This window comes from Mustela erminea, chromosome 12, assembly GCF_009829155.1.
Source record: "Mustela erminea isolate mMusErm1 chromosome 12, mMusErm1.Pri, whole genome shotgun sequence".
In the NCBI taxonomy this organism is placed as follows: Eukaryota; Metazoa; Chordata; class Mammalia; order Carnivora; family Mustelidae; genus Mustela; species Mustela erminea.
The window spans coordinates 17,076,706-17,104,560 of record NC_045625.1 but is presented as its reverse complement, the minus strand read 5'-3'; the positions used below and the strand labels follow the sequence as shown (position 1 = coordinate 17,104,560).

The following is a 27,855-nucleotide window of genomic DNA, read 5'->3' as shown; positions in this document are numbered from 1 at the left end:
AGCATTTCATTGGCCCCTCCCCAGGCAGGCGGGTCTGAAGTGCCCTTTCAGGCTCCAGCACAGTCTCTCCAAATGGCTGCCGCCTTCCCTGAAGAGATTTGCTCCTCTCCTGCAGCTAACAGGTGGCCAAACCAGGGCTGCAGCTCCCATTCTATGGTCCCCCCCTCCCCCACCTTTGGGGCTCCTCTCCTCTCCCCCACCCCAGCCATTCTTCCAGGAATCAAAGGGTAAAACCCATCCCTTTAGAAGGGCAAGGGCTGCTCCCGGACTTGAACAGATAACGACTTCCACGCAATAAAACCAGCTTTCCAGAAATACCATCAGACCCAGCAAATCTGGGTCCCAAAGAAATAAAATGACAGGGAAAAAGCAGAGAAGGCTTCAAATGTCACTGGAAGAATAAAATATTTAATATCATAAAGAGGTGCAGAAAGCCACACATAATCTAGGAAAACCCAAGTCCCACCTCCACCCCCTCCGAAGGGAGGAGGGGCCCTTTGGGAGTTCACAGAGGAAAGAGGCAAAGGCACAGCTCCTGGCTGAGGGACCCAGGGAGGGGCAACTCCCTTCCTTTTCACACCCTAAAGTTTGATCCTTCTGAGCAGGCTCTGAGTCAACAGGCTCAGTTCCATTCTCCTTCTTTTCTGACGATCCTACCCCCTCTGCCAGTACTCATTCTTTTTTATCTTCCTGCAGCTCTCTTGGATACAGAGGAAGAAGAAGAAATCTTGGACATTGAAAAAAAGATAGGGAGAAGGAAGTGTCCCCTTCCTCAATGCTCCCTGACATCGAGGACTTTTGCTTTTGGGAATGATCCTCAGTTTCCAGAAGTTGCCATCTGAGGAGGTAAGGGAATAGGCTTTGGAGTTAGATACACCTGGGTTTGAATTTCTTCTCTGCCTTTATCTTGCTTGTTGGACTTGGGCAAGTTTCTCATGCTTTCTAAATCTGTTGCCTCGTTGGGGCACCTGGGTGGCTCCATCGGTTAAGCATCTGCCTTCAGCTCGGGTCATGATCTCTGGGTCCTGGATCTCCCTGCTCTGCAGAGAGCCTGCTTCTCCTTCTCCCTCTGCTGCTCCCTCTGCTTGTGGCTCTCTCTCTGTCAAATAAATAAAATCTTTAAAACTAAATTAAAAATAAATAAATCTGTTTCTTCGTGGACAAAGCAGAAGTAACAACAGGGCTCACCTCATAAGCTTGCTGTAAGGATCCAATGGGATGATGCATTTCAAATATTTATCTCGGGGACTGGCATGAAATCAGCTCTCAAAAACTCTTGATATGTATCCCTGTCAGTAATATTACTGATTTTATTGATAGCACTAATCCATTTATCAATAGCATCAACCAAGGCCTGCTTTCAATGATACTATCAGGGCCACTATTACTGATGAAGGGGCATACAGAGAATTCTCAGTCTCTCGACCTGTTTGATCAGAGGGTACTTTGATGGGGACACGGTATAGGAGATAATCGACCCTTGAAAAAGACTGAGTTCCCATAAAGATATGTTGCCCCCTGACTTCGCATATTTGTAAAAATTTTTAAGAGAAAAAAGGTGGCAAGCATCATTCCTCCTAGTATGGACATCAAACCTCCTAGTTTGGGGAGGAAAAACCACTCTCCAGGGGCCAGACCCCTCCGTGGCTCAGCCTTTCTCGCCGCTGTCCGGGAGGGCAGAATGCCAAGCACACGGGCTCGGGCTTCCCCCGGTCAGCAGAGCCTGGGCCGGGCTCCAGAGTGATTCCTCACTCAGCTGATTCTCCCTCCATGCCTTCCCCACCCTTCTTGAGTTTCATTTCTTTTCATCACAGCCCAACTGAGTCATGAAAGGGGGGAGAAAGATGAGAAACGGAGAGAAGCAGCCTCTCTCTCCCTGTATGATCCTAGTTTTTGCCTCCTTCTGAGTGGTGCCAAGAAGGTGCCTGGCCTATAATAAGTGGTCATTCCTATCCTAATTCATCTTGACCTGAAAAAAGGCAGCATGTTTTGGTTGCCACTCAGCATCTCGTGACCAACAGGGGTCCTGCAGCTCTTCCTAATATCTGGGAGACCAGATGGCTTTTTAGGTCAAAATGGAAAAAGCATGAGAGGGAGAAGGAGAAGACGGCTGGGTGATTTCTAGGGGGTGAGGCAGAGTGGGATGGGACTGGAATTTATTTTTTTTTTAATTTTTATTTTTTTATTTTTTAAGATTTTATTTATTTATTTCATAGAGAGAGATCACAGGTAGACGGAGAGGCAGGCAGAGAGAGAGAGAGAGATGGAAGCAGGCTCCCTGCTGAGCAGAGAGCCCGATGCGGGACTCGATCCCAGGACTCTGGGATCATGACCTGAGCTGAAGGCAGTGGCTTAACCCACTGAGCCACCCAGGCGCCCTGGGTCTGGAATTTAAAGGGAGGACTGGGGACTGACAGTGGACACACATCCTAAAAGACGCCACCCCTCGTTAGGATCTCACCAGTGTGCAAATCCCCGCACCTCTAGTCCTAACTTACTTTCTTTTTTTTTTAATAAGTAAGTTTTTTTTTTTAAGATTTTATTTATTTATTTGACAGACAGAGATCACAAGTAGGCAGAGAGTCAGGCAAAGAGAGAGAGAAGCAGGCTCCCTGCTGAGCAAAGAGCCCAATGCAGGGCTCGATCCCAGGACACTGAGATCATGACCTGAGCTGAAGGCAGCAGCTTAATCCACTGAGCCACCCAGGCACCCCCAGTCCTAACTTTCTGTGAAGGCCCCAGATGGTCTGGCACCTGCCCTCCTCCCCACCCTCCTTTCTCTGTGCTTCTCCACATATCCTGCGCCCCCCCTCCCCCACTCCTCCCAGGCCATTCAGTTTTTCTCAAGTGTCAAGCGAAGATAATCGTACAACCTAGCTCACAGGGCAGCTGAGAGAATTACATTGTTTAAAACCAGCTCAGCACTCAGAATCCTGTCCTCACACCGGTCACCATGCGGGCCCCCATTCTTATGGTACTAGGCTTTGTCTTTCATCAAACGGATACAGCAATGCCCATCTAGGGGAAGACTTAGCGGCACCGACTGCCAGGAGCGTGCGTGCACTGGGGTGCGGTGTTTGTGAGTATCCCCCTCTCCTACCCAGGGCGCCGTTCCCTCTGCTCTCACCCCTGCCTTGTGAGATACTCTGATGCAGGGATGGAGGGACTTGTCCAAGGTCACACGGCAGTCCTAGTAAGTAAAGCTCCTCTCGTCTTCTGAGCTACCTTATCAAACACAGTGGGGCTCTTATTCTGGCACTCCCTATGCCATTCATGGCACTGGGCACAGGACGGCTGCTAAAGAACTCTCTGGACCACTGCAACAGCAAAGCCGATGCTCTAGGGCCAGTACCTCAGCAGGAGCAAGGGGGAGGAGGAAGTCTTAGGATCAGACCTTGATTCTGTCACTGCTTCCCTCCATGCACTTGACCCACTTCTGCATCTTTTGAGGCCTTTGCTTTTCTGTCTGTATAATGGGAGAGGTGCTGGCCTGATGAGATCTCTAGGGTGCCTTCCTGCTCCAGGAGCCCCAGCCTGGGTATCCCTGCTGTAGGTCAAGGATAGATTAAAGAGGGCCATGCCTTCTCTGCTAGTCTTCTCATCCACAGTTGAAGTCCAGGTCCCTCTCCTTGAATCCACACTGACTTTAAGGACCTGCCTGACAAGTAGAAAGGAGTAGAAATGATATCCTGGGACTTCTGAGGCTGGGTGCTATGGATGTTAGCAGCTTCTGCCTGTGCTCTTGGAATACTTGATCCTGAGATGCTCCCTTTGCAAACCTAGCCTCTGTGGCCTGAAAAGTCCAGCCAAATGGAGAGGCCATGGGTAGGCACTCTAGTTGACAGCCCCTGCTAAGCTGCAGGGCAGCACGGCCAAGGGTCAACTCCCAGCCATTCCAGCCCCTTCTGGGTAAGTGAAGGGACCCTCTTGAAAGACACCTTCTAGCTCCAGATGGCCCACCTGTCGTGAATGAGAGACAAGTCACCCAGCAGAATGAATCCTTCCCATGTGCCCGACTCACGAAATGTGAGCAAAACATTGGAAAAAGGAAGGTGAGCTGTGAATTGTTCTTTCAAAAGGGACTGAGAACAGATTTTGATCACCTGATTGTCCGAGACTGACTCCATCAAATGGCCACTTCCCAAGCGGGGGTGAGGGGTGGGGGGGCACGGGGGAACACAAAGGAACAGCATGAGCCGAAAGCTTCAGGCGGCAGCAGCGACACAGAGATGGCGAAAGTGTCCTCCACACAATATGATGATGAAATACCTCTAGTTTTCTTTGGTTTCGTCCTCTATCTTGATTAAAATTTCGCCATGTTTATCCTGCTACACAGAATAAATGGAAACACAGCTTACTTTTCAAACCGTGCCTTGCTGACATCGTTATGCTTGCCAGATTTATACCGTTTCTAATAGATAACAATCTTTCCTGTTTAGTACATTGAAGGGGAGCACGAGGCTTCCTCCCCCTTCTGATGCTTCAATCACGGGGACTTCCTCCATCCCTGGCCAGGAGGGGAGGGTCTCCCTGGAAATAAGTGAAAATCTAAATAACAAGGTAATTCTTTATATGGTATCTCTTGGATCACTCTCCCTCTCCCTCTTACTGTTCACCCTGCATTAATTTCCTATCCCTGCTGTAACAGATGACCACGGACTTGGTGGTTTAAAACAACACACACATTTATTAGCTTACGGTTCTATAGGTTAGAAGTCTAGCAAAATTATCACTTGGCTAAAATCAAGGTATTGGCAGGGTTTCATTACTTTCTGGAGGCTTTAGGGGTGAATCCATTTGCTTGCCCTCCAAGTGTTACAGAATTTCCTTAGCTTGTAACGCTCCTCTTCCTTCTTCAAGGGTAGCAGTGTTGTAAGGCTCTGAATTCCTCTGCTGTCTCCCTCTTCCACATTACTGGGCTCACACTGATAATTCAGGACAATCTCCGTCTTTAAAAATTGGCTTATGAGCAACCTTAATTCCATATGCAAATTTAGTTTTCACCTTGGGTCGTGTAAGGTAAAATATTCACAGGTCACAGTCATTAGGATGTGGAACTCCAGAGTTCCTGGATGGTTCAGTGGTTAAGTGTCAGCCTTCGACTCAGGTCATGATCCCAGGGTCCTGGGATTGAGGCCCGCATCGGGCTCCCTGCACAGTGAGAAGCCTGCTTCTCCTTCTCCCACTAACCCCACTTGTGTTCTCTCTCTGTCAAATAAATAAATAAAATCTTAAAAAAAAAAAAAAAAGGACGTGGAATTCCTTGTGGGAGCTATTATTCTGCCTGTGCCATACATCCAGTGGCCATCCCCAATTTGGTCAAACTATAAACCTGAGGACCGCAGTATCCCGGGGAAAGCTCACCACAGAAGACCCAGAAAACCAAGCCAACACCAAGCCAATTTTTTTTTTTTTTTTTAAATTTGGAGGTTCAGAAGTTGAGGTCTAAATTGAAGGTAAAATATAATGATAATAATAGTCATGGGAAATCTGTGATGTGTTAGAGAATTGGCTTCTCCACCCCTCACCTCCCATGCCCCAGAGCTAAGGATCAGTTGAGCTTGGGAAGAGAGGAATGTTGGAAATCAAACCAGATGGTCTTGCCAACGCTAGAGAATGTCCTTAAAAGAGATCCTGTGCTCTGTTCGCACCAGCCTTGTCCACAGGGTGGCTGAAGAGGATGAGAGGCTAGAGAAAATCAGGTGTGTCGGAGGGACTGGAAAGAAAGAGTGTCTCTGCCTCACAGCCGGACGGCATCTGTTGGATGGCAAGCATCAGGTGCTCTTCCTTGGCATGACAGGAGCCGACCACAAGTGGCTTCCTGGTCTACTCCCTATCAAGAGGTCTTTGGCTAGTTCCCCTCAGATCCCCAGGCCCTCAGTGTGACAGAGAAGAGCTGATGGCCTCAGAGAAGAGTGATGGCCTCAGTAGGGCAGGAAATCTATCTGATAGATAGAGCCAGCTGGCCTCAAATGGCCTTATGATGGGGATGGAGAGAGCAAGGCAGCAGAAGCCAGGATACACCACATGCCTATAAATCACCTGGGAACCAAGAGGTCTTGGCACAATACCATAAAGGAAGGAGAGTGATGGACAGGTGCCAGGCAAGACAGCAGGCACTAGAACTCACAGGCAGTGGCCCGGGGCCAAATCACCTCTTACCCCGTGCTTAGATGTACATCGGCCTCCTTTGAACTTAGACATTTAGGAAGAGGTAGGAAGCAGAAAACCTAAGTGGAACTAGAAGTATGTTTCCACTACCAATGGATGGAGCAGGCCAGAAATGAAATTCAGTTACAGAAACATTACAGAAAATTAAATATGCTTGAATCTCTGTGGCCCCGAACATCCTATCCGCTGCATAAAACCATCTGCAATCGTGGTCTCATATGCTTGCACATAAATGGGTGTTTTGTAAATCCCTAATCATTTGCAATTATGTTCTCTGATTTTCAGAAAACCTATGAGTTCTAGAGCTGCTGCTCCCTTCTGAACGACTAGAAAACAGGCTAATAAAGTCCACGTAGATTGGAATGCTCACCAATGACCAAGCCAGAGCTTACGCCCAGTTCACTCCGCCCAGCCTTTGTTCTCAGCTTCTCTCTCACTATCTCTTCTCCTCTCTGGGTCACAGGAAAGCAAGCCAAAATGGTTCCAGCAAGAATATTGAAAACATGTCCTTGGACCTCTACCTGGCCACCCTGTGGTGGTTTTGGGAAGTCACTCTGCTCCCCACAGGGGTGAGGGACCTGCTGCTGGGTTTGTTGAGACGGTGAGTTATTGGATGCAGACGTGCCTTGAAAACTCTAAAGGGCTCCAAAACTAGAAGGTATTATTACTATTTATTTTTCTTTTGCCATATGGAGTTTCTTAGAAGAGGGGCTGTAAGAAAAAGTTTCCCTCTGCAGTTATGACAAAGAGTCTACCGAGAAATAAGAGAGATTTTAAAGTTCAGAGTAGAAGTGGGTGTCTCCCCATCCACTCTGAAGGTGCAGAAAAGAGCTTACCTGAGCTCCATGGAGCCCTGAAGTTGCAGTTTTAACATCAGATCCTTAATCTAGAGAGGAAGGTCTCTGACAACCTCATTAGACTGCTGAATTTTCTCTTAACCTCCAGGGAAGGAATGTTCTTTTGCTCTCTCTCTATATTTTCCCAATTTCCACTGATGAGAGGGAGAAAGAGACACAGCCCATCTGGGTACATGCTTGTGCGTGCATACCTCTGCATTCTGAGGTTTCCTTCTTCTGGGACAGCTATCTTCGAGGAGAGGGAGTTTAATTAGTTCAGGAAATGGAACTGATGGGAAAAGGAAATAGAGGCAGAAAACTTGTGTCTTTCAGAAATGCCAGCTTCATGTTTTGGGGACCACACTGCTGATCCGGGACATCTTTTTGAGTTGTGCGTCCACTGCCTAGCTTGAAGACTTGGGCAGATCCTCCCCTCTCTCACTGGGCCTCACTTTTCTATCATGCCAAATGGAGGGCTAGGTTGCAGTACTCCTAGACAGCTGCTGATACCCACGCCTGTTTCCTGGTGCTTGCACCCGACTTTTCCTTGAAAGTCTGGGCCTCCCCACAACTCACTACTGTGCATTTATGTGCAGGTGCCACCTGGCCCAAGACCCAGGTACGACTGGGTCTCGGACGAGCCCAGTCCTTCCCCCACACTCCCACCACAGTGACTGGCACAGTGATGAGCATGAGGCCCACGCTGGCTTAGTGGGTTGAAATCCTGTGACGGTAGCTGGAGGGACTGGGAAGAAAGATGTTCTCAGTGAGTGGGAAGCCAGAGTGTCCCGAGGATGGCATGGAGCTGAGGAAAGCAGAGAGAGGAGAAGAGGGATCCCAAGGACATTGTTTGATCCCCTTAATCCTACTGTCCCTTGACTTCTGTTTGATGTATTTCTTCTTTTTGCCTAAACTAGTCCTGAGTTTCTATCACTTATAATCTCAAGAATTCTAATTAAAACATCTCCACTTGCCCATCTACATTTGAAGATCTGTTGATCTTTGCTACAATACAGTTGAATGGCATTATCTCATTCTCTAGAAGTTTTCTTCTTCGTATTGCTCTCCCAGCCATGGTCTATTTCCCTACCTTTGGAACAGGTACATTAAGAACTGACTGTGTATTCTGTTTCCTGTGGTCTCCCCCAGAGACACAGCCCTGGCCCACATCCCTGGCCCCATTCCTCCCTCCATCCCTTCTTTCTTTCTTTCTTTTTTTTTTTTTTAAGATTTTATTTATTCATTTGACAAACGAGAGATCACAAGTAGGCAGAGGCAGGCAGAGAGGGGAAGCAGGCTCCCCACTGAGCAGAGAGCCCGATGTGGGGCTCAATCCCAGGACCCTGAGATCATGACCACAGCCAAAGGCAGAGGCTTAACCCACTGAGCCACCCAGGCACCCCCCGTCCCTTATTTCTTTCTTATTTACTGAGATCATTGGGGTGCTAAGTTGAATCCATGGATTCCCTGGGTGGGAACTGATTCCCTCAGTTTACTGGGTGGGATAAATTGGAAAAAAGCCAGTTTGTGCTAGAAATGATCACAGGGGCTATAACAAATGTGTGTAGCAGGGAGTGAAAACAGTAACGATCTTTAGAAGAGGATGGTCACTTTTCCAAGATGAGGAGGGAAAAGAAGACATCAGGAAAGAGGTCTACTTGTTGGCTACATAGGCTGGTGGGGAACAACTCACTCTAGGCTAATAGACGGTAGGAACGAAGGCTCTGAGGCATTACACGGGGACATAGGTTCAGAGAACCACATTTAATTCACTCCACTGGCTTTAATGTAGAAGGAAGTAAAGTGATGGAGAGGTTAGAAAGGGCCAAATCAAGAAGGCATAGAACGCCAGCTGAAGAAGTTCAACTTGCAGGGTGATACCTACCAAGTGAGCTTCCATGAGCTCTTCCTCCCCAGACATAGAATGCTCACCAAACCGTTACAAATTCAGGTTCCTGGGACCTAACCTCCTCTGCACAAGCAACATGACTGCATGGGATCCTGGAACCTACATCTGAAACAAACATCCTAAGCCATTCCTACAACATAAACCATTCAGTCCAAAAACCTCTTCTATGGGCAACAAAGATCCTCAAAGAGCCTCTGTGTCCTTACGTCTATCCCCAATTCTGGAGCCTTAGGCAGATAAGCCTGCCATCCCTACTCTTTCCCTAATGTAAATTGACCCATTTTTGAAGCCAGTAAAAACCAACTTGCCCAACTTCAATCAACATTAAGGTCTCCAATGAAACCTCTTCTGGACATCTCATTGACATGATCCCACTGGGTCCGCAGAGATAAGACATGCTCTATCTCACCCCCAAATGGACAGTCACCCTCTTGAGGCCAGAAGCTCTCAAGGACCTATTGCATATTGGGCACTAAAGTTCTGATGTCTCATTTCATTCTTCCAACAATTCCACAAAATAGGTTTATGTATCTCACTTTACAGATGAAGAAACCAAGGGAGCCTAGTGTTCTGAACGCCACAGAGGCAGTAGTTATGAGTGAGTTTCCCCTCAAAGGGAGGGGCCTCTAGTAAGCAGCCTTGGTGTCTGGGCCAGCACCACAGTCATGGGCCAATGGCACTTACCACACATCCTGAGGAGTCCACCTGGCGGTCAGATACGCACTTGAAGTTCCGAGTGCAGCCCCCATTGTTCCGAGAGCAGTCACGAACTGGCCCAAAGGAGGACAGCAGGTCGTTGATGGTTTCGAAGTATGTGGACAGCATCGCTTCTTCCCTTAGACACAAAGAGGATGGTTAAACCCCAGAGACATGTGTATCATTAGATTAAAAGAAATTAAACATGCATTCATTACAGTTAAGAGCACCATTTATGATATCTGTAATCAAGAAGATGATACAAATACATATTTAAAAAGAAAATAGTAAAAAAAAAACATCCAGTAGGTATGCTATCATATGACTTGATGTGTGTCTACTTGTGATGATGAGGAATAATGAAATAAAGAGTGCCAAGTTTCCTGTCTACTTGTGATAGAACTTGGCGTTCTTTATTTCATTAATCCTCCTCATTTAGGAAGATAGGCTTGAGATTTCCATTTACCAATAAGTAAACTGTGGCTCAGAAAGGTAAGGAGTCTTGTTAAAGTCCATCAGCCTGTAATGTGGCAGAATTGAGATTGGTGCTAAGCTCCCTCTGAGTCCAAAAGAGAAAGCTCCTCCTGCTATACCACTCTTAACTCACAATTTGTCTGTTTCTACAGATTCTAGACCTCCTCATAGCAACTCTGCAAAATGGGCACATTCCTATTATCCCAACTTTGGTTATATATTGAAATTATTAAAGGTATGGAACGTCTCCAATTTCCAAAGCCTATAAACAGCAGAACCAAGATACAAACACAGGACTGTCTGACTCTAGAATCTTAGAGCTTTATTTTTCATACTATTGCATAAAAGTGACCCCATCCAGACTGACAGCAACAGTGGTTGGAACAGTCACAGGATTCTAGACAAACGCATTCTTCCTCCAGATGAGACTGGACTAGGTACCATAATCCACAGTTCTGCCAAGGTTTTATGAGAGGAGATATACAGACAGGAGTTTTTGGAGCCTGCTTTCTGGCAAAAGGGCCACAAATAAGGACATCCCACCACTGGAGTATCTGTGATGCCCACAGCTGTAGGAGATATTAGAGGGACACCACAGGCACTGAGTAGTGGCACACAGTCTCCCATGATATAGGACTCATGGGGTCCAGAATTGTGAAAGAAGGGAGATGACTGTTGCACAAAGAGGCCAGAGAGTACCCCTGGTATTGCCTCTGGACCATGCTTCATCCTTCTCCCACTGTTTCCCTCCAGAGGCGTGGAGTTCGAGGTTTGGGTGTTGTAGCTTATTTTCTACCTCCAGTATCATCCCCTTCTGTATTATCATTCATACTGACTGCCAGTGAACCTCATACACTCCAGCTCTAATTCGATATGCCACTTATCAATAATAGCCCCCCATTACTTACAGAAGAAAATCCAAATTAGTTTCCTTGGCATTTGAGGTCCTTCACAATTTGGTCCCCGCCCCCTGCCTGTCCAGCTTCTTCTACCCTGTCCTCATAGCCACAGGTCTCTTCTCATTCCCTAAACCCACAATCTTAATTTAGATTCTCTGAGAACGGACTCTGAAACAGAGTTGCACAGAGCAGGTGTTTCAAGGATCCCTCTTACACAGTTGTAGGAAGTAAGCAAGGCAGGACTGGACAAGGGAGAGGCTGAGTCACCATGTGGTTAATGCATTTAGTATATGAAGCTTCCGTTTGTCCTTCCAGAGCTCTAGAGTTGGGTGGCCCTTTAAGAATATCCTGATTAAAGACAAGGGACCCCACCCTCTGTATCACTATATCGTCACTGGCCAAGAGCTGCCATCCAGAAGGTGGTATCATTGGATGAGGCAGTTTCCTGTGGCTGAAGGCAATAGCCAGTGAGGGACACATTGATGGGCCATGAGTCACAATCCAGGGGATGGGCAGGTCAGCCGTGAAAAAGGGATCTGAGTACAGCATGTACCTTCACTTCTTAGAAGCCTTAATCATGCTTTTGGGTCTGGGATGCTCATCTCTAATTTTTCTCCCTGATAAATCCCAAGAATCCCTCAAAACTACTCAAATTCATCCACCCATCCATTCATTCATATACTGCAGTGCTTACTGAATGCTTACCCCATAGCAGGCACTATTCTAAGTACTGGGGATGCAGAAACGACATAGGACAAAGCCCTGACCTCCAAAGAGCTTGCTATGACCTTCTTAGGAACCCCTGTCTCCATCCCCCAACTAGAACTAATTTCTTTTCCCTCTGAACACACTGTTTAAATCTATGATCCCACGGATCTTAATCATCAGCTCTATGGTTGCTCAGAAAGCCCATCAGCTTTTTGAGCAAATGCTTCAAGAGTTACTCATCCCTTTCTAGCCTCCAGCACAAGGCTGGCAAAAACCTGTGGTAAGTAAATGTTTTCTAGAAGAAACACAACACCAGAAGGCATGGATACAGGCAGGCTCCACCTGTCACTGGTCTCACCAAGAGTCTCTCCAATGGGATCTGCCCCTGCCAAGCCTCAGCTCTAGGTTTCTGACCCAAGTCCTTCATGCTTAGGTCTGTAGTAGAAGGACAACAGAGAAGATGGCAGGAGAGCTGCCGGACTGGCCCTCCCTTTTCAACTTGACACAGAATGTGTCAGGGTGGCAGGCGGATGGGGGAAAAGAACGAACAGTTCCTGAACGGAGGCTCTTGGGAAGCTTGTTGTTTTGTTTTGTTTGGTTTTTAAGATTTATTTATTTATTTATTTATTTGACAGACAGAGATCACAAGTAGGCAGAGAGGCAGGCAGAGAGAGAGGAAGGGAGGCAGGCTCCCTGCTGAGCAGAGAGCCTGATGCAGGGCTCGATCCCAGGATCCTGGAATCATGGCCTGAGCTGAAGGCGGAGGATTTAACCCACTGAGCCACCCAGGTGCCCCGAAGCTTGCCACTTTTCAATCCCAGAAAGAATTGAGGATTCTGAGAAGACACTAAGGCTATTAAAATATTAATATCCTTAGAGGGAGAAGAAAAAGTGAGAATTAAAATGAGGAGATAAAGACAGAGGGAGAGACAAGTTGAGAAAGTGTGAGACCACATAAAGAAATAAACATGGAGAGAAATTGCTAGAAAGGAGAGAAATGGATAGATGGATGGATGTGTGGGCAGATGGTTTGGTGGGTGGGAGTTTGGGTGGGTGAGTGAATGGATGGCAGACAGACAGAAAAACACAGAGACAGAGAGACAAATCCAGATGAGTATCATATAGAAAGAGATTAAAAGAAGAAAATATGGAGGCAGAGAAAGTATGTGAAAAGAGACAGAAATGAGCTAGAATAGGGAGAAACAGGAGTAAGAAACACAGAGATTTAAAAGGAGAAAACATAAAGGTAAACAGAACAAGGGTGTCCTGTATGGAGCACAGGGAGAGGGGACGGGTTGAGGAGGGGGCAAGGGGTGGGGGCTGGGGAAGGAGACAGCCTCAGAAACAGAGAATGAAAGTGAAGAAAAAGACCCTGAGTGAGTGGAAGAGAACACACACAGGGACACAGAGAGCAGTCAGAGAATGACAAAGAAAGAAGAGAGAAAAACAAGCAAAAAATGTCACCTTGCAGTGGAACCTGGCGACAGCTCAGGCTATACAAATAAGGAGGCTGTTAGCTTTTAAAAGGATTGATTCTGCATAAACATCAGTTACATGAGGGGAACATTATTTCAAACACAAAGACCTGACACTGGGGCTGTTACTGAGTCTAGCAGTGATTGTGTCAGGCTGGAGAAATGAAGAATCATCAGGCACAAGCCAGAGAAGTAGCTCAAGGCAGACTCTGACATTTTCTTAACTCCAGACTTAATCCCTCATCCCAGGCTGAGTTCAGGATTCGGGGCCTCTTGGAGCTTAAAGCTGCCCCGGTAGCTGGGGGCAAAGGATCAGGGGACTAGCACTGCAGGTGGAGGTGGGCTGGGGTGACAGAGAGATCTGGGTGACTCACAGCTTTGCCAGAAATCACCATCAGTCCCAACATCTTCACCAGCTCTAATTTCCTGAGCATCTGCTGTGCATGGGCACTGTGCTAGGTTCCTTCCCTGTGCTCTGTCCTTTGACTTTCACCATTGGCCTAGGAAGTATACCTTTTTGCTCCTACCCTGAAGCTGGAGATTGGGTCTTGGGGGGAGGGGAGTTCTGTCACTCACCCTGGTCCATGAGACAGAGAGGCCAGGGTGTGCAACCAAGCTGGCTTGATGCCAAGTCCTGAGCTTTCTCTGTGCAATGGGTGAGCTGGGCCAACTTGCTCTATGCCCCTGGGCAAGTCAGAGCTCTCATAACAGGACAGCTGGTGGAAATCTACATCTAATCGCTCTGTGTCTTTGAGGAGGAAGAACTGGAAAGGCAGAACCTGGACAACATCTGCATTCCTCCCAGCACTGTCTCCTGGCCTGGGTAAATGCTGTAATAGCCTAGATTCATGCTAGAGTAGGAGGAAGAACCTCATTTCCCAGCGCTGCCATAACAAGCACCTTGAACTGGATGCTTTCGAAGAAGAGAAACTTATTTCCTCCCAGTTCTGAAGGTTTGAAGTCCAAACTCAAGGTGTCAGCAGAGCTATGTTTCTTCTGTAGGCTCTAGGGGAGAATCCTTGCTTCCCATGGCTCCTGGCAACTCCTGGCATCCCTTGGCTTATAGCAAATCACTCTAACCTTTGCTTCAAACTCACATGGCCTTCTTCCTGCATGTTTTTCCCTCTTCTTATAATGACATCATCCATTGGATTTAGCACGCCCCTAATCCATTATGATCTTATCTTGGTTATCTCCGCAAACACCCAATTTCCAAAGAAGGTCACATTCTGAGAATCTGGGTGGACACAGATTTTGGAGTTACATGAATCAACCCAGTGATCCATGGCTCAGAGGAAAGTCTTCAAGCTCACACAGTAGGAGAGAGCCAGGATTAGAACATTCTGGTCCTTGGCTCTGACTCCAGTGCTCCTAACACCACACCAGCCCTTCCACTCCAGACCCTGCATGCTACACTGCGGTATCTATAGGCCTGGAAAGTCTTAGAAAAAGGAGCACGGTGAGGCCACTTCTCCTGCGTTTGAGGGGAGAAAAGACCCACTTTAATTAAGTACATCATGTCCCAGGCAGAACAGGGGTCAGCAAGTTTCTCTTTATAGGAGTCCACAGTAAATATCTTGGGCTTTGGAAGCCATACAGCCTCTGACCCAACGACTCAACTCTGCCTTTGTAATGCTCAATCAGCCAGAGAGAGTATGTGGTGATGATATGGAAATACAATGATGTTTCAATAAGATTGTGTGTACGAGGAGACACAGGAGGCTGGATTGCTATTTCTCGGTGTTTGTTTGTTTTAATGGGAACACCCACAGGTCAGTGTTGGAAGTTAAGATCTGAACCCAGATATGCCTGACTCTACAACCCACATTCTTGCTCCTGCATGAAGTTTCATCTGCACCTCAGTCTTCCCATCTGTAAAGTGGAAACAGTATGTTTCCAGCTCCCAACCATGTAGTATCATTGTAAAAACACAATGACATGATGTGCAGAAGCCCAATGCAAATCCGTTCTTCATCCATTCACTTAAGACACCTTTGGACACCTGCTGCAGGCAAGGTACTGAGCTGATCTTGACTCTGGCTCCCCTCTGGCCTCTCCAGGCCCTGTTCTCGCACCTGCGGGATCCAGGTGCTGTCCATGGTGCTGCCAAGTGTCTCTCCAACTCTGGCATCTGAATTCTTTCTTTCTGATAATCCTGGTTTCAAAACGGAGTCAATCAGACCCCAGGAGGCCAAGTGAGGCTGCCATCCCCCACCCTAGCTGATTGCTCCAGCACAAATGCATCACCTGGGTCCCATTTGGCTGAGTCAGCAGAGCCTCACACAGGATGAGCATGAGGCTGGGCAGCTGGGGACAGATGCTGACATGGCCTTCTCTTAATAAACACCAGGGGAGGTCTGTGTCACTCACAGAGAGGTGTGAACAGGTGACTCAGGGCCCAGACACTGACATGGCCCCACGCATGTGGACTAATCATTCTCTGATAACAGTGGCAACCTGGTCTCCTGAGCTCCTGGGGAGGGAGGAACCTTGGACAGGCACTTCCACCCCAGCAGCATGAGCAACAGTGCAGACCAGGGGATATGCAGCAGCTTTGTTTCCTGGCTTCACTCATTATGAGATGCTGGACAAGTCCCTTATACGCTGAGCCTCTACTTCCTCATCTGAAAAATGGATATATGAACATGCGGCTGGCAGAGTTAGCATGAGAATTAATGCAGACAATATATATATGAGAAAGTGCCCAATGGCTAGTAGTGATTAGCACCACCTTAGTGTCCCTCAAAGTTGTAAGAACCATGGCTCGAGAATGTAAGGAGCTCAATAATGGAGAAGGGACGGTCCGTTTACTCATTCAGATTTTTTATTGATGCCTAATTTCTTTCAGGGCCCTGACCTGATTCCTGGGGCACATAAGCATAGATGTGACATAGCATGAGTTAGGGAGGTAGAAAAGAAAAACAAAAGTTAACCTCGCAATATAACTGGGGCCATAGGATCATAAAGAGATTTCCCTCATCCAGACCTTAGAAGTGGGGAGGGGCGGTCAGAACCTGAGACATAAAGGAGGAGGAGGAATTGGCCAAATAAAGGAGAGTGGTATGGGATAAGAGTATTCTAGGCAGAGAGAACAGAATATATTAAGTCCCAGAGAGGTAGGGGAGGACATGCCTTGGTTCAGGGAACATTAAGCAATGCAAGGAAGCAGGAGTGCTGGGATGCGGTGGGGTATGACAAAGGACGGGGCAGCACCGGCGGCCAGCAGTCAGGCCTGGCAAGGTTTGCTGTGCCAGGCCTTGGCAATTCTGGACTTCACCCTGGGAGCCATGGGTAGCCCCCAGAGGTTTCTAAAAGCAGATCCTACTTTTTTTAGACTAGTAATGTAGATTGGTATTTTCTACAAATCCTATGGCAATAAAACAGCAATAAGAGTGAAAGCTTCTCGGGCATCCATCCCAGGCCCTGAAATAATGTAGCAAGGATTGCTTGTGTCTGCTTACTTCACCCTCATAAAAAACCAAAACCAAAACCAAAACCAAACCAAACCAAACCAAAACAGAAAAGCACAATAATGTAAATGCTATGATATCTCCATTTTACAGAGAGAGAAACTGAGGCACCATTTTGAGGATGAAGGCTGTTTTGAGACCAACTAAAGATAATGTAGGTAACAGTCCCAGGACAGTGGCCAGCCCGCAGCAATTGCTTTATCCTAAAAGGCTTCCGGGCAGAGGTGAGCTGGAGCAAGCCACAGGGAGGCAGATTTGGGCTTTTCTAACATCAGAGCCAATGAGCAAGGTCCTGCTGCTGCCGGCCATGGCGGGGATGCAAATGGAGGGGAGATGGCCATTTTCGGGGCTGGCTGTGGGGCAGAGCCCAGCTTCTGGGGAGGGCTGTACAGTACCATCGTGATGGGGAAAAACAACGGATACTACCTATTGCGCCCTGAAGACATGAAAGCTTTGATGTGACATGACTTCATGGGTTACTTCTTGCCACAGTCCTGTGGGGTGGTGCTATTCCCATGGCCCCTTCTGTCAATTAAAAAAGAAATCCACACCCTCACGTACAGGAACCTGCGCTCACGGTGGTGGGCCCCATGTCACACACTAAGTCAGCACGGGGGAGCCAGGGCCCCGCCCTGGGGTGTCTGAATCCGAACCAACACTGTCCTGTCTTCCTCCTTCCGATCGCATCCCAGCTGGAGATTCTGGGGCTGGAGTTCCAGCTGATACTTCTCATTTCCCTTCCTCTAGCAATTACACTTTGCCCTAATTTAGGTCAAGGATATACACTGCCGTGCAGAGTGGGCTCTGAGTTTTCTGTGAGTGTCTGTGCCTTTGAGTAGCTCTCGAGCTTCCTGTGAGTTGAGATTCCCCTCCCTTCTGTACCTCCCGCCACGCCCCCCGTGGGCTGGGTGTGCTGCAGCAGTTTGGTGAGTGAACCCAGCCGGTGAAGAAAGAAGAGGGACAAAGGGGGCCATCAGCTGCACGTCTTGGGGACAAAGAGAAAATGTCTGTAAGTGTCCACTGCCCCCTGTGAGATGGGGACAACAGCATTCGGCTCACAGGGCTGAGGTCAGAACTCCAGGAGATGAAAGCCATCAGGGCTAGTCCTCCGCACCTGGCCCAAACAGGGGTTCCCGGTAAGGGGCTGTTGTGTTTCAGAAGTGCATTTGTCCGTCTCGTGAATATTTCCCCGGCACTTGCCGTGGGGGCTGGAGGTTTGGGAAGCATAGAGGAGAGGAGAGGGCAAAGGCTTTGTTTGTTGGAACACAGGGCTCACTTGATGGCACGGAGTCACCCCGCGAGTCCCTGCGTCTATGCCCACTTCTGAATCTGCGCCTCTGTCCGTGTCTACATCTGTAACTACAAACTCTGGCAGATGCTGAAAGAAGACAGGTGGTCAGAGAGCCCAGGTCAGAGGGGCCAGTCTCACCTAAGGAGTGGGCGATGGGAGTTGGGACACTGGGGGAAGCTGGTTTCCTCAAAGAGCATCAAGCCCAGAAGCCAAACCAGCCAGCAGCCTGGTAAAGTTCTGTCACTCCATGGCTCTCCCTAGGAGTGTCGGGACAAGGTGTGACCCTCACCCCCACATGCCCAAGGACCATGGAGTCCATCCGATCTCTGAGACCATCATTCCTTGAAAAAAGCTACTACCTCATTTGGACGGCTCTGTCATAGAAATTCACCTCACCCCATCCCCCTTTCTCCTGACCCTTATGAATCCCATCATCATATTTAAAAGGAGCCATTATTTTAAAAGTTCCGTGAGAAATGCTGAGGACTGAGGATTATTTATTTATGAAATACCCACATGGACTCATGGAGAGCTCCTTACAGTTCTCATCCCGGAGAGAAGCTCATTAAGATGGGCCCCAGGGGTGGGAGGGCACAGGGTTCTCAGGAGCAGCTGTTCAGAAGCCCAGCTGGGAGTGCACAGGCTCCCCAGGGAGTGCAGAAGGCCACGGTGACCTGGGATGGCAGACGGGACTGCCTAGAAACAGGAGAGGCCACCAGCAGAGCGTCCATGGAGCCGTGTCCTCCGGCAGGAAGACACAGGCTGGAGGCTCCAGGCAGGGGACCCGGGTCTAGCTCTGCCTCGCTCTGCTGTGTGTCCCCAGGAGACTTAACATCCTCTCTGAGCCTCTCAGGTTCCACATCTATACAACAACTGGGTGATCTAGAAGACTCTTATCCACTCAGATTTCTAATTACATGATGTGGCTTCGAGAAACAAGAAAGCACGGAAAGGTAAGAATGGGGTAGCGGGGAGAGACAATACCCATTCCTGCCACTGTACCTGTCATTGCCATTGTTTAGCACCTAAGGAAATCAAGAGACGGATACAATCAGCAGGGAAATCAGAAAGTGTTACCCTTTGTTACCAGGAAGAAGCCACAGGCTCAAAACAGGCCCTGCCACTTCTCAGCAGAGAAAACCGTCCAGCTCATTTCTCCTCTCCGAGGCTCACCTTCCTCAAGCATGAATCATGGGCCACGGCGCTTAACTCTTAGGTAACCGGGAGAGTCGCGAGATGGTAAAAGCTCCGTGAGGACAGGGCTCTGATGCCCTCACTGCAGTCCAGCACCTGAAACCCTAGACAGCCTTTCAGATTGTTGTCAGAAAGATGAATGAGTCCCTGAAGGAATGAATGAATGAAGGCAAACTGCTGTCCACTTCCCCACCCGTGTACTCGTTGTCCTTGCTGAGTCACTACCCATAGCAGGATTTTCCTCCAGCCTGAAAGTTACTCAAACCAGAGAACAGGGGGCTCCCAACTCAGGGCCCAGGACCCCTTTGTTAGCCTGCCAAAACATACGGGTCGCATCTTAAAATAACGTTTTTAAATGCAAAAAAAAAAAATCAAATGCAGAAAACATTACAAAAGAAACCACTTACCAAAAGAGTTTTTTTGTAAAAAGTGAGCTACAATAATATATATGCTTCTTTGTTGACACATTAAATAAAAAGACCCAGTAACAGATGCAATAATGACCATAAATTGGAAGTAGTGATGAGCAGAAACTAGACGTTACGATCTGCAACAAACGAAAGATGATAGAATACTGTGTGTGATTTCTTTTAGCGGCAAAGTCATAGGGGCTATTAACACGTCAGTGTCTACAATAGGAGAAAATGCTGACTTTCAATGAGCGGTTGGCGAAAGTAAAAAAAATGTATTATTTTTCCGTGTGATTTCATGGACCTCCAGCATGGACCCCAGGTTGAAAGCCTCTGTCTAGCCCAGCACTTTGATAGAGAAAGTTCGTCCCCGAATATCTGCTGGGGAGTGAGTAAGACCAAAAGCTTGGGTCTAGAGAAGAAGAGGCAGGACACAAAAACTCAGCTATGAGCACACCAACATCATTCCTTCTTGCAGGGGTACAGGCAGTATGCTGAAGAAAGAAGAGACTTGGATGACAGACAAAAATTTTACAAAGCTCTCAAGGGCATGTCCTGGCAAGAGTGACCTCTTCCCTGAGCTTCTGTTTGCTCAGATGTAAATGCATTATTAAATGCATCATTGCTGTGTTTCCTGCAGGGTGGCTGCGGGACCGGGCGAAATAAACAAGGCAGTGCACCTGTGCATAGCTACAAATGCGAGCGCCTCTCTGCCGCTCATCTGTTCCTCCCAGGGTAAGACAAGTTTACTGCAGCCACCCGCACTTAGAGCTGCCCCATGTACCACGGTGGGGAAGCATTTCTGCATTCCTTAGCACCTACTGAGTACCAGGCCCTCTGCTAGATACAGCACCCAGAGGTGCCCAGACAGAGCCCCACCCTCAAGCAGTGTGTAGGCTGGGGCAAGGGACAGCAGGATTTACAACAGGAAGCCGAGGGAACACTTACAGTATAGATGCATAAAAATACATGAGATCCCCAAGAGGAAGCAATGAATTCTTCCTGCCCTGCTTAAGGAAGGCTTCTGGAGGAGGCAGCAATCGATTGGCTCTTTAAGGAAGATGAAGACAGTGATGAGGAAGAGGGAAGGAAGAAAGGAGGAAAAGAAAGGCAGGACTGGTGTTAGAGGATGGCCCAAAGCAGAGCATCTAAAATGTGTTAGGGAGTGGGGAGGGAGGATTGTTCATGAAACAAGCGGAGGAAATAAGCAGAGAGGCCATTATTAAAGAGAGGGGTGAGCAGGAGAAAAGGAAACTCACCAGTTCAAGCCCAGAAGGCTGCTCTTACGACCTCAATTTATAGAGAAAAAAGCCGAGGATCAGAGTGGTAAAGTCATATACGATCCCATAGTTCCTAAAAAGTGGAGCCACAGCAGGAATCCAGCCAATCTCCAAAGTCCATGCTCTCCCCTGAGTGTGGCACTGGATGCTGCCTTGTAGAAGACTGTGCTTTCAGGAAATCCACCCAACATCAGAATCCGGAACCAGAAAGCTTGAGGACTAGGACTTTGGTGATGGGGGAAGAACTGCTTTCCTGCAAAGCAGCCCTCACCCCCCTTTCCTTGCCTTATACACTCCATCTTTGCCTCCTCTGGCCCTGGCAGTTTGGGCCACTAGCCTGCAGGGGATGCCTGAGTGCTGGTGAACACAGGGACTGTTTGGTTTCAGCTGGGATTCTGGCTATCTCCAGACAGCTATGCCCCTACACCCAGGCTACGTGGACCTTGGGGGCTTCTCGTCCGCCCTCTGCATCCCCACTCGGCCAGGGGCCTTTGCTTCTGGCTACTGTGCCAGCCAAGCTGCCTCTGCCACGTGCTGGCAAGCGGGTCCCAGGGCCAGCACAGGTGGGAGGGAGCCAGCACCTGCCTCCCTCCCAGGGCACTGGCCTGTACCTATAGAAAGCCCTAGAGCATCGGCATTTAGCCTTAGGGCAAAAGCCCTGCTGGCCATTGCTGAGACGGGGAGAAGTTCCTAAAAAGCATCTGGAGGACAGGAACAGGCAGCAACTTTGTTTTCCAACTCATGAGTTTTCCTTAGACTCACCCTCATTGGCTTTGAAGACTTTCTCCTTCATTTAGCCAAGCCAGATTTGTCGTGTTCTCTGTGGCCTCACTGAATGCTGAGTCTGCTTTCTTAGTATTAATAATAGTGTGGAAGCCAACAGCCTGAGCCCTCCACCCACACCATCTCCTGCAATCCTCATGGCACCCCTGCCAGAGAGGCCAATGCAACCCCACTGTAGAGATACACAACTGATTCCAAGGGAAGTGCGGAGACCTGACAGAGGTCATGATCAAGTACATACCTAGCTCTGTCCGACTTCAAAGCTGGAGGCATGTTTCACTTCCATGCCAGCCCAGCACCAATTTCAACCTGTTTCATGAAGGAAGTGTGCATATAGCCCAGCCTGTCTGGAAACAACCCCATCGACTGCACAGGGCTTGGCTTGGAAATGGGTACTGGGGACATTGAAGCAAGAAGGGCTTCAGGAGAGATGAGGGAATGAAGGAGCAGAGGCAGGTTTTACGTTCCCATCATACTGTGTTTCTAAAGGCAGGCATCTGCTCCCAGAGGGCCCAGAGCAGGGATATTTGACAGGGAGTGGTGCAGATTTGTTGAATATTTAAATGAATGGATGGATGCGTAAATAGACAACAGGAGAACTCACTGAGGAGTTCCTCGAAGAACAAATACACTAGCCTGATTTCCTGGGAAATTGGTCTTTGAAAGAATTTGAGCTTTCAAGAGCCCTAGGCTCCATATTCTCAATGGCTTCTCTGGTGGTAATTAGAGGGTCATGATTTAGGAAGAGGAAGAGAGAAAAATGCAGATCACTGTGGCCCCCTCTGCTGACTAGGGCTCTTGAAATGGGAGCCATCCTTTAGCGAGTGATCCGCGACACAGCACACGGACTGGTGCTGACAACATGGTGTCGTGCAGTTTAGAATTTTGTTAAGATGGTAAATCTCATGTTCAGTGTTCTTACCACAAACAGGCCGACAGACTAATGAAAACAACAACAGAGAAGGAAGAGGCAGGAGGAAACTTCCAGAAGTGATGCCAACGTTCAGTACCTTGATGGCGCGAACGGTTTCACAGGTGTGTACACGTGTCCAAACGCATCCAACTGCATACATTGAAAATGTGCTGTTTCTTGGTATATCAATTATTTCAATCCAACTGCTAATCATTAAAATAAAAACTGCCCTTGGCGGGGTCCTGAGTGGTACAGCTGGTTCAGTGTCCAGCTCTTGATTTCAGTTCAGATCATGATCTCAGGGTCATGAGATTGAGCTCTGTATCGGGCTCCATTCTGAGAGTGTAGCCTGCTTAAAGTCCTCTCCCTTGCCTTCTGCCCTTCCCTTGGCTTGTGCACTCACTCTTTCCCTTAAAAAAAAAAGAGAAAAAGAAAGAAAGAAAAAGAAAAAGAAAAAAAGAAAAGAATAAAAAAGAGCCCTTGGAATCCCAAGCCGCTGACAAGGTCATGGCGTTCCCCATATCTCACAGTTACAGAGCGGTCTCCAGCCAAGAAATTCTCTCTCTACATGTGTCCTTTGAAGTGGCTTCCTTTTATCACCCCTCATGCTTTGATTACCTTCTGACCCCATAGGTGGCCACAGGCCCTTTGCTCTCCCAGCTCCTGGACATAGCCAGCTTCCATGTGGTGGGCAGGGGTGCAGGGAGAAATTCAGCCAGGTTGCAGGAAGGGAGTGGACTGAAGCCCAGAGGGAAATGTAGGAGAGCAGGGACTTCTAGAACCAGAAGCACATTGTCATTCCAAAATGCTTCTTGGCCAACAAACCCAGAGCTAGTTGCATTTTCAAGGCGATGTATCACTTTATTAGGTTGTCACAGTTGTATCTGGTCTTGTTTCCATTTTACAAATGAACAAACTGAGTCCCTGAGACCCTTAAAATCAGACCCCCTGATATTTTGAGCAGTGTCCATGTTCTGTGGTGTTGCTGCTGCTTGGAGGAGAGAGGGTTTGAGAGGTTCTGAGTGTGGCTTTAGGATAAAACGCATGCATCCAGGGTAGTATGTATGGGGCATGGAGGGGACCGTGTGTCAACACAGGGACAGGAATGCTGGAGTATGAAATCCTCTTCTAAGGGGAATCTATTCTACAATACAGATGGAGGAAGGAGACAAAATCCAAGTGGTGTTAGAACAAAGGAAAGAAAGAAATGTTTAAGGAGAACAGTTTGGAAGACTGGACAGCATTCAGGACCCCAGTTAGGAAAGTCAAAGCTGGAATTCCAGCTCTGCCAGCAACCTCACTGCATGACCTTGAGTCACACAGTCTCTCTGATCCTGGCTTCCTCCTTTGCCAAATGGATATTATAGCCCCTACCTCCCAAGACAGATATGGACACGAAATGACATAAACCACCAAAAGCAGCCCACATGTAGCCTGGTGCAGAGTAAGAGTCTAGCCAGTGTAAGGTCCCTTTCAGCTGCACCTCTCAGCCAGGACCCGGGGTGGCTGCTGTCCTTGCATCGTGATGGCAGATTTGAAGAAAACGCAATTGCAAGAGACTCCATCTTACGTAGAATACAAGGCGCTTCTAGCTATCTACTCAAATGTTACTTTCATCTATACAACAGAAATTCCAGGCAGGAAGAGGCTGTGTCTAGTCTATCAGCTATTGGGGGGGGGAAAAAAAAGAAAAAGAAAAAAGAAAAAGTTGCAGTGGATAGTGAGTAATGGTAATTAAATAGTTCATTCACTGGTTGAACAAGAACTTGTTACTTTGAAGCATCAGGATTCTCTGTAGCACAGTTTAACAAATGGGGTTTTTATGTGGTGAAAATCAGCAGGTAATTTCCTACAGATCATTCATAATAATAAGACCGTTAGGTATCCAAAGCCTAAAAGGATGATTCTTAATGTCTTTAGAAGCAACAAAATAATAATCCATCTATCTATCCATCCATCTGTCCATCCGTCCATCCCTCTGCTCATCATTCCATTCACCTGTCCATTGCAAAGCTACTTAATTAATGAGCACCTGCTATGCCCATCCCTGTGCTAGAAGCAGTCAGAAATACAGACAAGAGAAGCCATGGCCTCTGCCCTCAACAAAGCCACCGATCTCGAAGAGCAGAAAAGACCTGGGAAGGAGGTCTATGGGAGGTCAGAAAGGAAGGAGGATGCTTCCAATGGGGGGTTAGGGGAATGGGTGAGAGCTGGGTCTGCAAATTAAGCACGACTTCAACCTTGGTATTATGAGCCATGCATATGTAAGTTTGTTAAAAGATAAATATCTTATTTACAAAAAAAAAAATCAGTGGTGACACTGGGGTAAGAGAAAAAGGCGGCAAAAGAAGAAGAAGGGGGAGATTATGGATGGAAAATAAGGTCCCTGTATTTGAGTGTGAAGGCAAAAAGAAAAGAAAATATCAGAAGACTGGATTCAAAGAAAGTGGGATTGAGCAAATGAAATCTAAACGCCAACTCTTCTCCAGAAGCTTGTGTATGTCTTAATTTGCACTTATTTGATAAGAAGTTACTAGTTTTCACCAACCAAGTTGTCAAATATTTTTGTCAAATGATAACTCTCAGTGCTGACGAGGATACAGTGAAATATTTTTTCCTATTCAACTTGTATCGGTATAAAATTTATGAAAAGCAATTTGGCAAAATAATCAAAACTCCTGAAATGTTCGTACAATCAGACCTAGTGATCAAAGTAGTACTTTTTGAAGGAGAGTCAGCAATGCATTTAAGGATGGGGCCACGAACATGCTCTTATCCATATCATTCAAACACGGCTGAAAGTTGGAATGTTCTAAATGTTCCACAGTGACAATATGGTGATAAACATTATGATTCATTCATAGGATATGTGAAAATTAAAAAAAAAAAATCAGGACTTCTAGGAACAGTGGGTAGTATGGAAACTATTATAATAATTATTTTTTTTCCAGGAAATAAAAAGCAAGGAAACATGACATATATGTAAATACTCATATATTTGGGGGGGGTGGTCAAGAAGTAGGTCCCATTTCACTGGGTTGGGTGTGTGGCCGTGAGAGTAAGAGTGTGGAGGAGAGAGCCCTTAGATGTGTTCACCGTATCCATGTTCCTTTGTGGTAACAACACCCTGTTAGTTTTGTGGAAATTTTCACCACTCTCCCCACAGACGTATACAGATTGGATATGGTCTCGCTGATGCATCAGTCAGGGTGCCTCGCAGTCCTCCGGCCTTTGGGTGAGCAAATAAACTGAGCACTAGGCCAATTAGATGTTGACCTCTGGAATCTGAATCTTAAGCCGAATGGCATAAAGGGTGAGAATCATAAAGGTTGGAAATCAATTGCTTATAAAATATCCATGCTCCTGTACCTTGTGGAAGTTCTTCTAGGTACGCCCATGGGGCATGTCTACTTTGGTTTGTGGACTGTTGTCATAAACACTGGAAGTTTCTGGACAGGGGAATGACATAAACACAGCTGTGTCTACAAGTGGTTAAGGGGCATTTAGTGCACAGTGTTTGGATTCAGTTTACTGTATCCCGAGTTTTGCCAAAAGAAGATCAAGACAGAGATTCAGGATTTTTGAAGGGTGTGGGGAGAGGATACAAAGATACAGGCAGTCGTGACCAGTAGGGATGCCCGTCTTGTGCCTTCCGACAGAGAGAGCCACAGAAGGCAGCAGGCGAGGGAATGAAGGCCTCCGTCAAGTTCCTGCCTCCACCAGCAAGACCACTGAGGGAGGAGGAGGAAAGGAGAAAAAGCAGAGAATGTCCTTTGAGGACAATGTTCATAGCGTCCCTTGGTAAAGTCACTCTCACAGCTGGACAGCCAGCTGGGCAGGCCTTCCCTGTAAGCACTATGTCTTACAAATCTAGGGCTAAGCTTGGGGGCCTATGATAACTGGGAGGCCTTGGGTATGGAAGAAAGCCAATAAGCCTGGAATTGAGAGAAGTAGGCTCAAGTTGCCCACTTGCTGCTAATGTGAGAGATCTTTGTTGCTCCCTTTCCTAAGCCTCAGTTGTCCTATTGTCAAGAGGGTGTTTACTTATTCATAACAAGCATGCCCATTCATTCATTCATTCATTCATTCATTCATTTCACACATCTCTCAAGTGCCTACGACTATCATTTACTGCTGGTCTCAGCTTACACAGGAAAACAGGTTCTTTCCTTACATCAGAAGAGTGCGTAGGCTATGGGGCCACCCAGAAAAGACGGCGGAGCTGTGCACCCCTCACTTCTGCACTCATCCTCTCATTTCCAGCTCTTAAGAGTCAGAGCACACAACCACAGGCAGGAATAGCTCGATTCTGGCCACAGATGTACTGTCAAGAGAGATCCACGGCACCAGGAAGATGCAATTATCCCCTCCCCCGGGCATGTTCGCCCTTCTTGTTCCAAACAAGGCCACTATGGGGTGGGCCTGCTGGGTGCTTCAGAAAGAAGAGAGTGGAGGAGGGAGCAGGTGGAGACTGTGCTCACGGGCTCCTTCCTGGATCTGTGAAAAACTCAGGGGCACACTGTACATATGCAGGGAGTTAAGGTTGACTTCTTCTCCCAGTTGGGCTCCTTCTCCCATGAGGGAAAGAATCAAAAGGTATTTACTGAGCATCTACTGCATGCTAGGCATTGTCAAAAGGTATTTGACAATGTCAAAGGTATTTACTGAGCATCTACTGCATGCTAGGCATTGTTCTAGGTGGAACAAAGGAGGTGGTATATTAGACCAAAAAAAAAAAAAAAAAAAGTCCTCTCTCTCTCCCAGTGTTTATATTCTAGTAGGGGGACATAAAAGTCTGATAAATGAAGGATGAATCCAAGAGTTAAAGAGTAAAACAATTATTGAGGTAGATGGGGGTTCAACAGTACTGGGAGGGCTGAGAGAATCCTGGCCCAGTTCAAGAAGGTGGTCGGGGAAGCTTGGTATGGTCCTTAATATCATAAAATGGGATAATGAATGCAGAGTGATTAACACAGCACAGGGCCAGAGCCAAGTGCTCAATAAATTGCTGTTGTTATTGTTTTTGTTAATTACGCTCTAAGTCCCTTTTCTGAATATGCAGACATCAATGCCTATTTCACAGGATCCCTGAATAGATTGAATGTGGAAATATATAAAAATAAATTTAATGATAAATTCAATGAGTGATTTTTGAGAGTCTGCTATGTTTCAGGGGAGGCAGCCAGACACAAACAATAAATACAGAGTGTAAAGTCGGAGGAATGAGTAAAGGAAAAGAAGATAAGGACTGAGGGAGAGAGGCTGTGTTGGTCTGGGGACAGTGGGAGAGGCAAGGGCCACCTGAGGCCTGAGGAGATGAACTTTAGCAAAAGCAGGAAGGAAGTG

General features: G+C 47.3%; 1 protein-coding gene across 3 annotated transcripts in view; it reads right to left on the bottom strand.

The window, feature by feature from the left end:
• ASTN2 (astrotactin 2) overlaps nucleotides 1–27,855 on the bottom strand; it is an 854,980-nt gene that overhangs the window by 340,486 nt on the left and 486,639 nt on the right. For all 3 annotated transcript variants that reach the window (XM_032307618.1, XM_032307619.1, XM_032307620.1), the window contains one exon: nucleotides 9,601–9,751. In XM_032307618.1, the coding sequence (XP_032163509.1) occupies nucleotides 9,601–9,751 (151 nt within the window). The remainder of the gene's footprint in view (nucleotides 1–9,600; nucleotides 9,752–27,855) is intronic.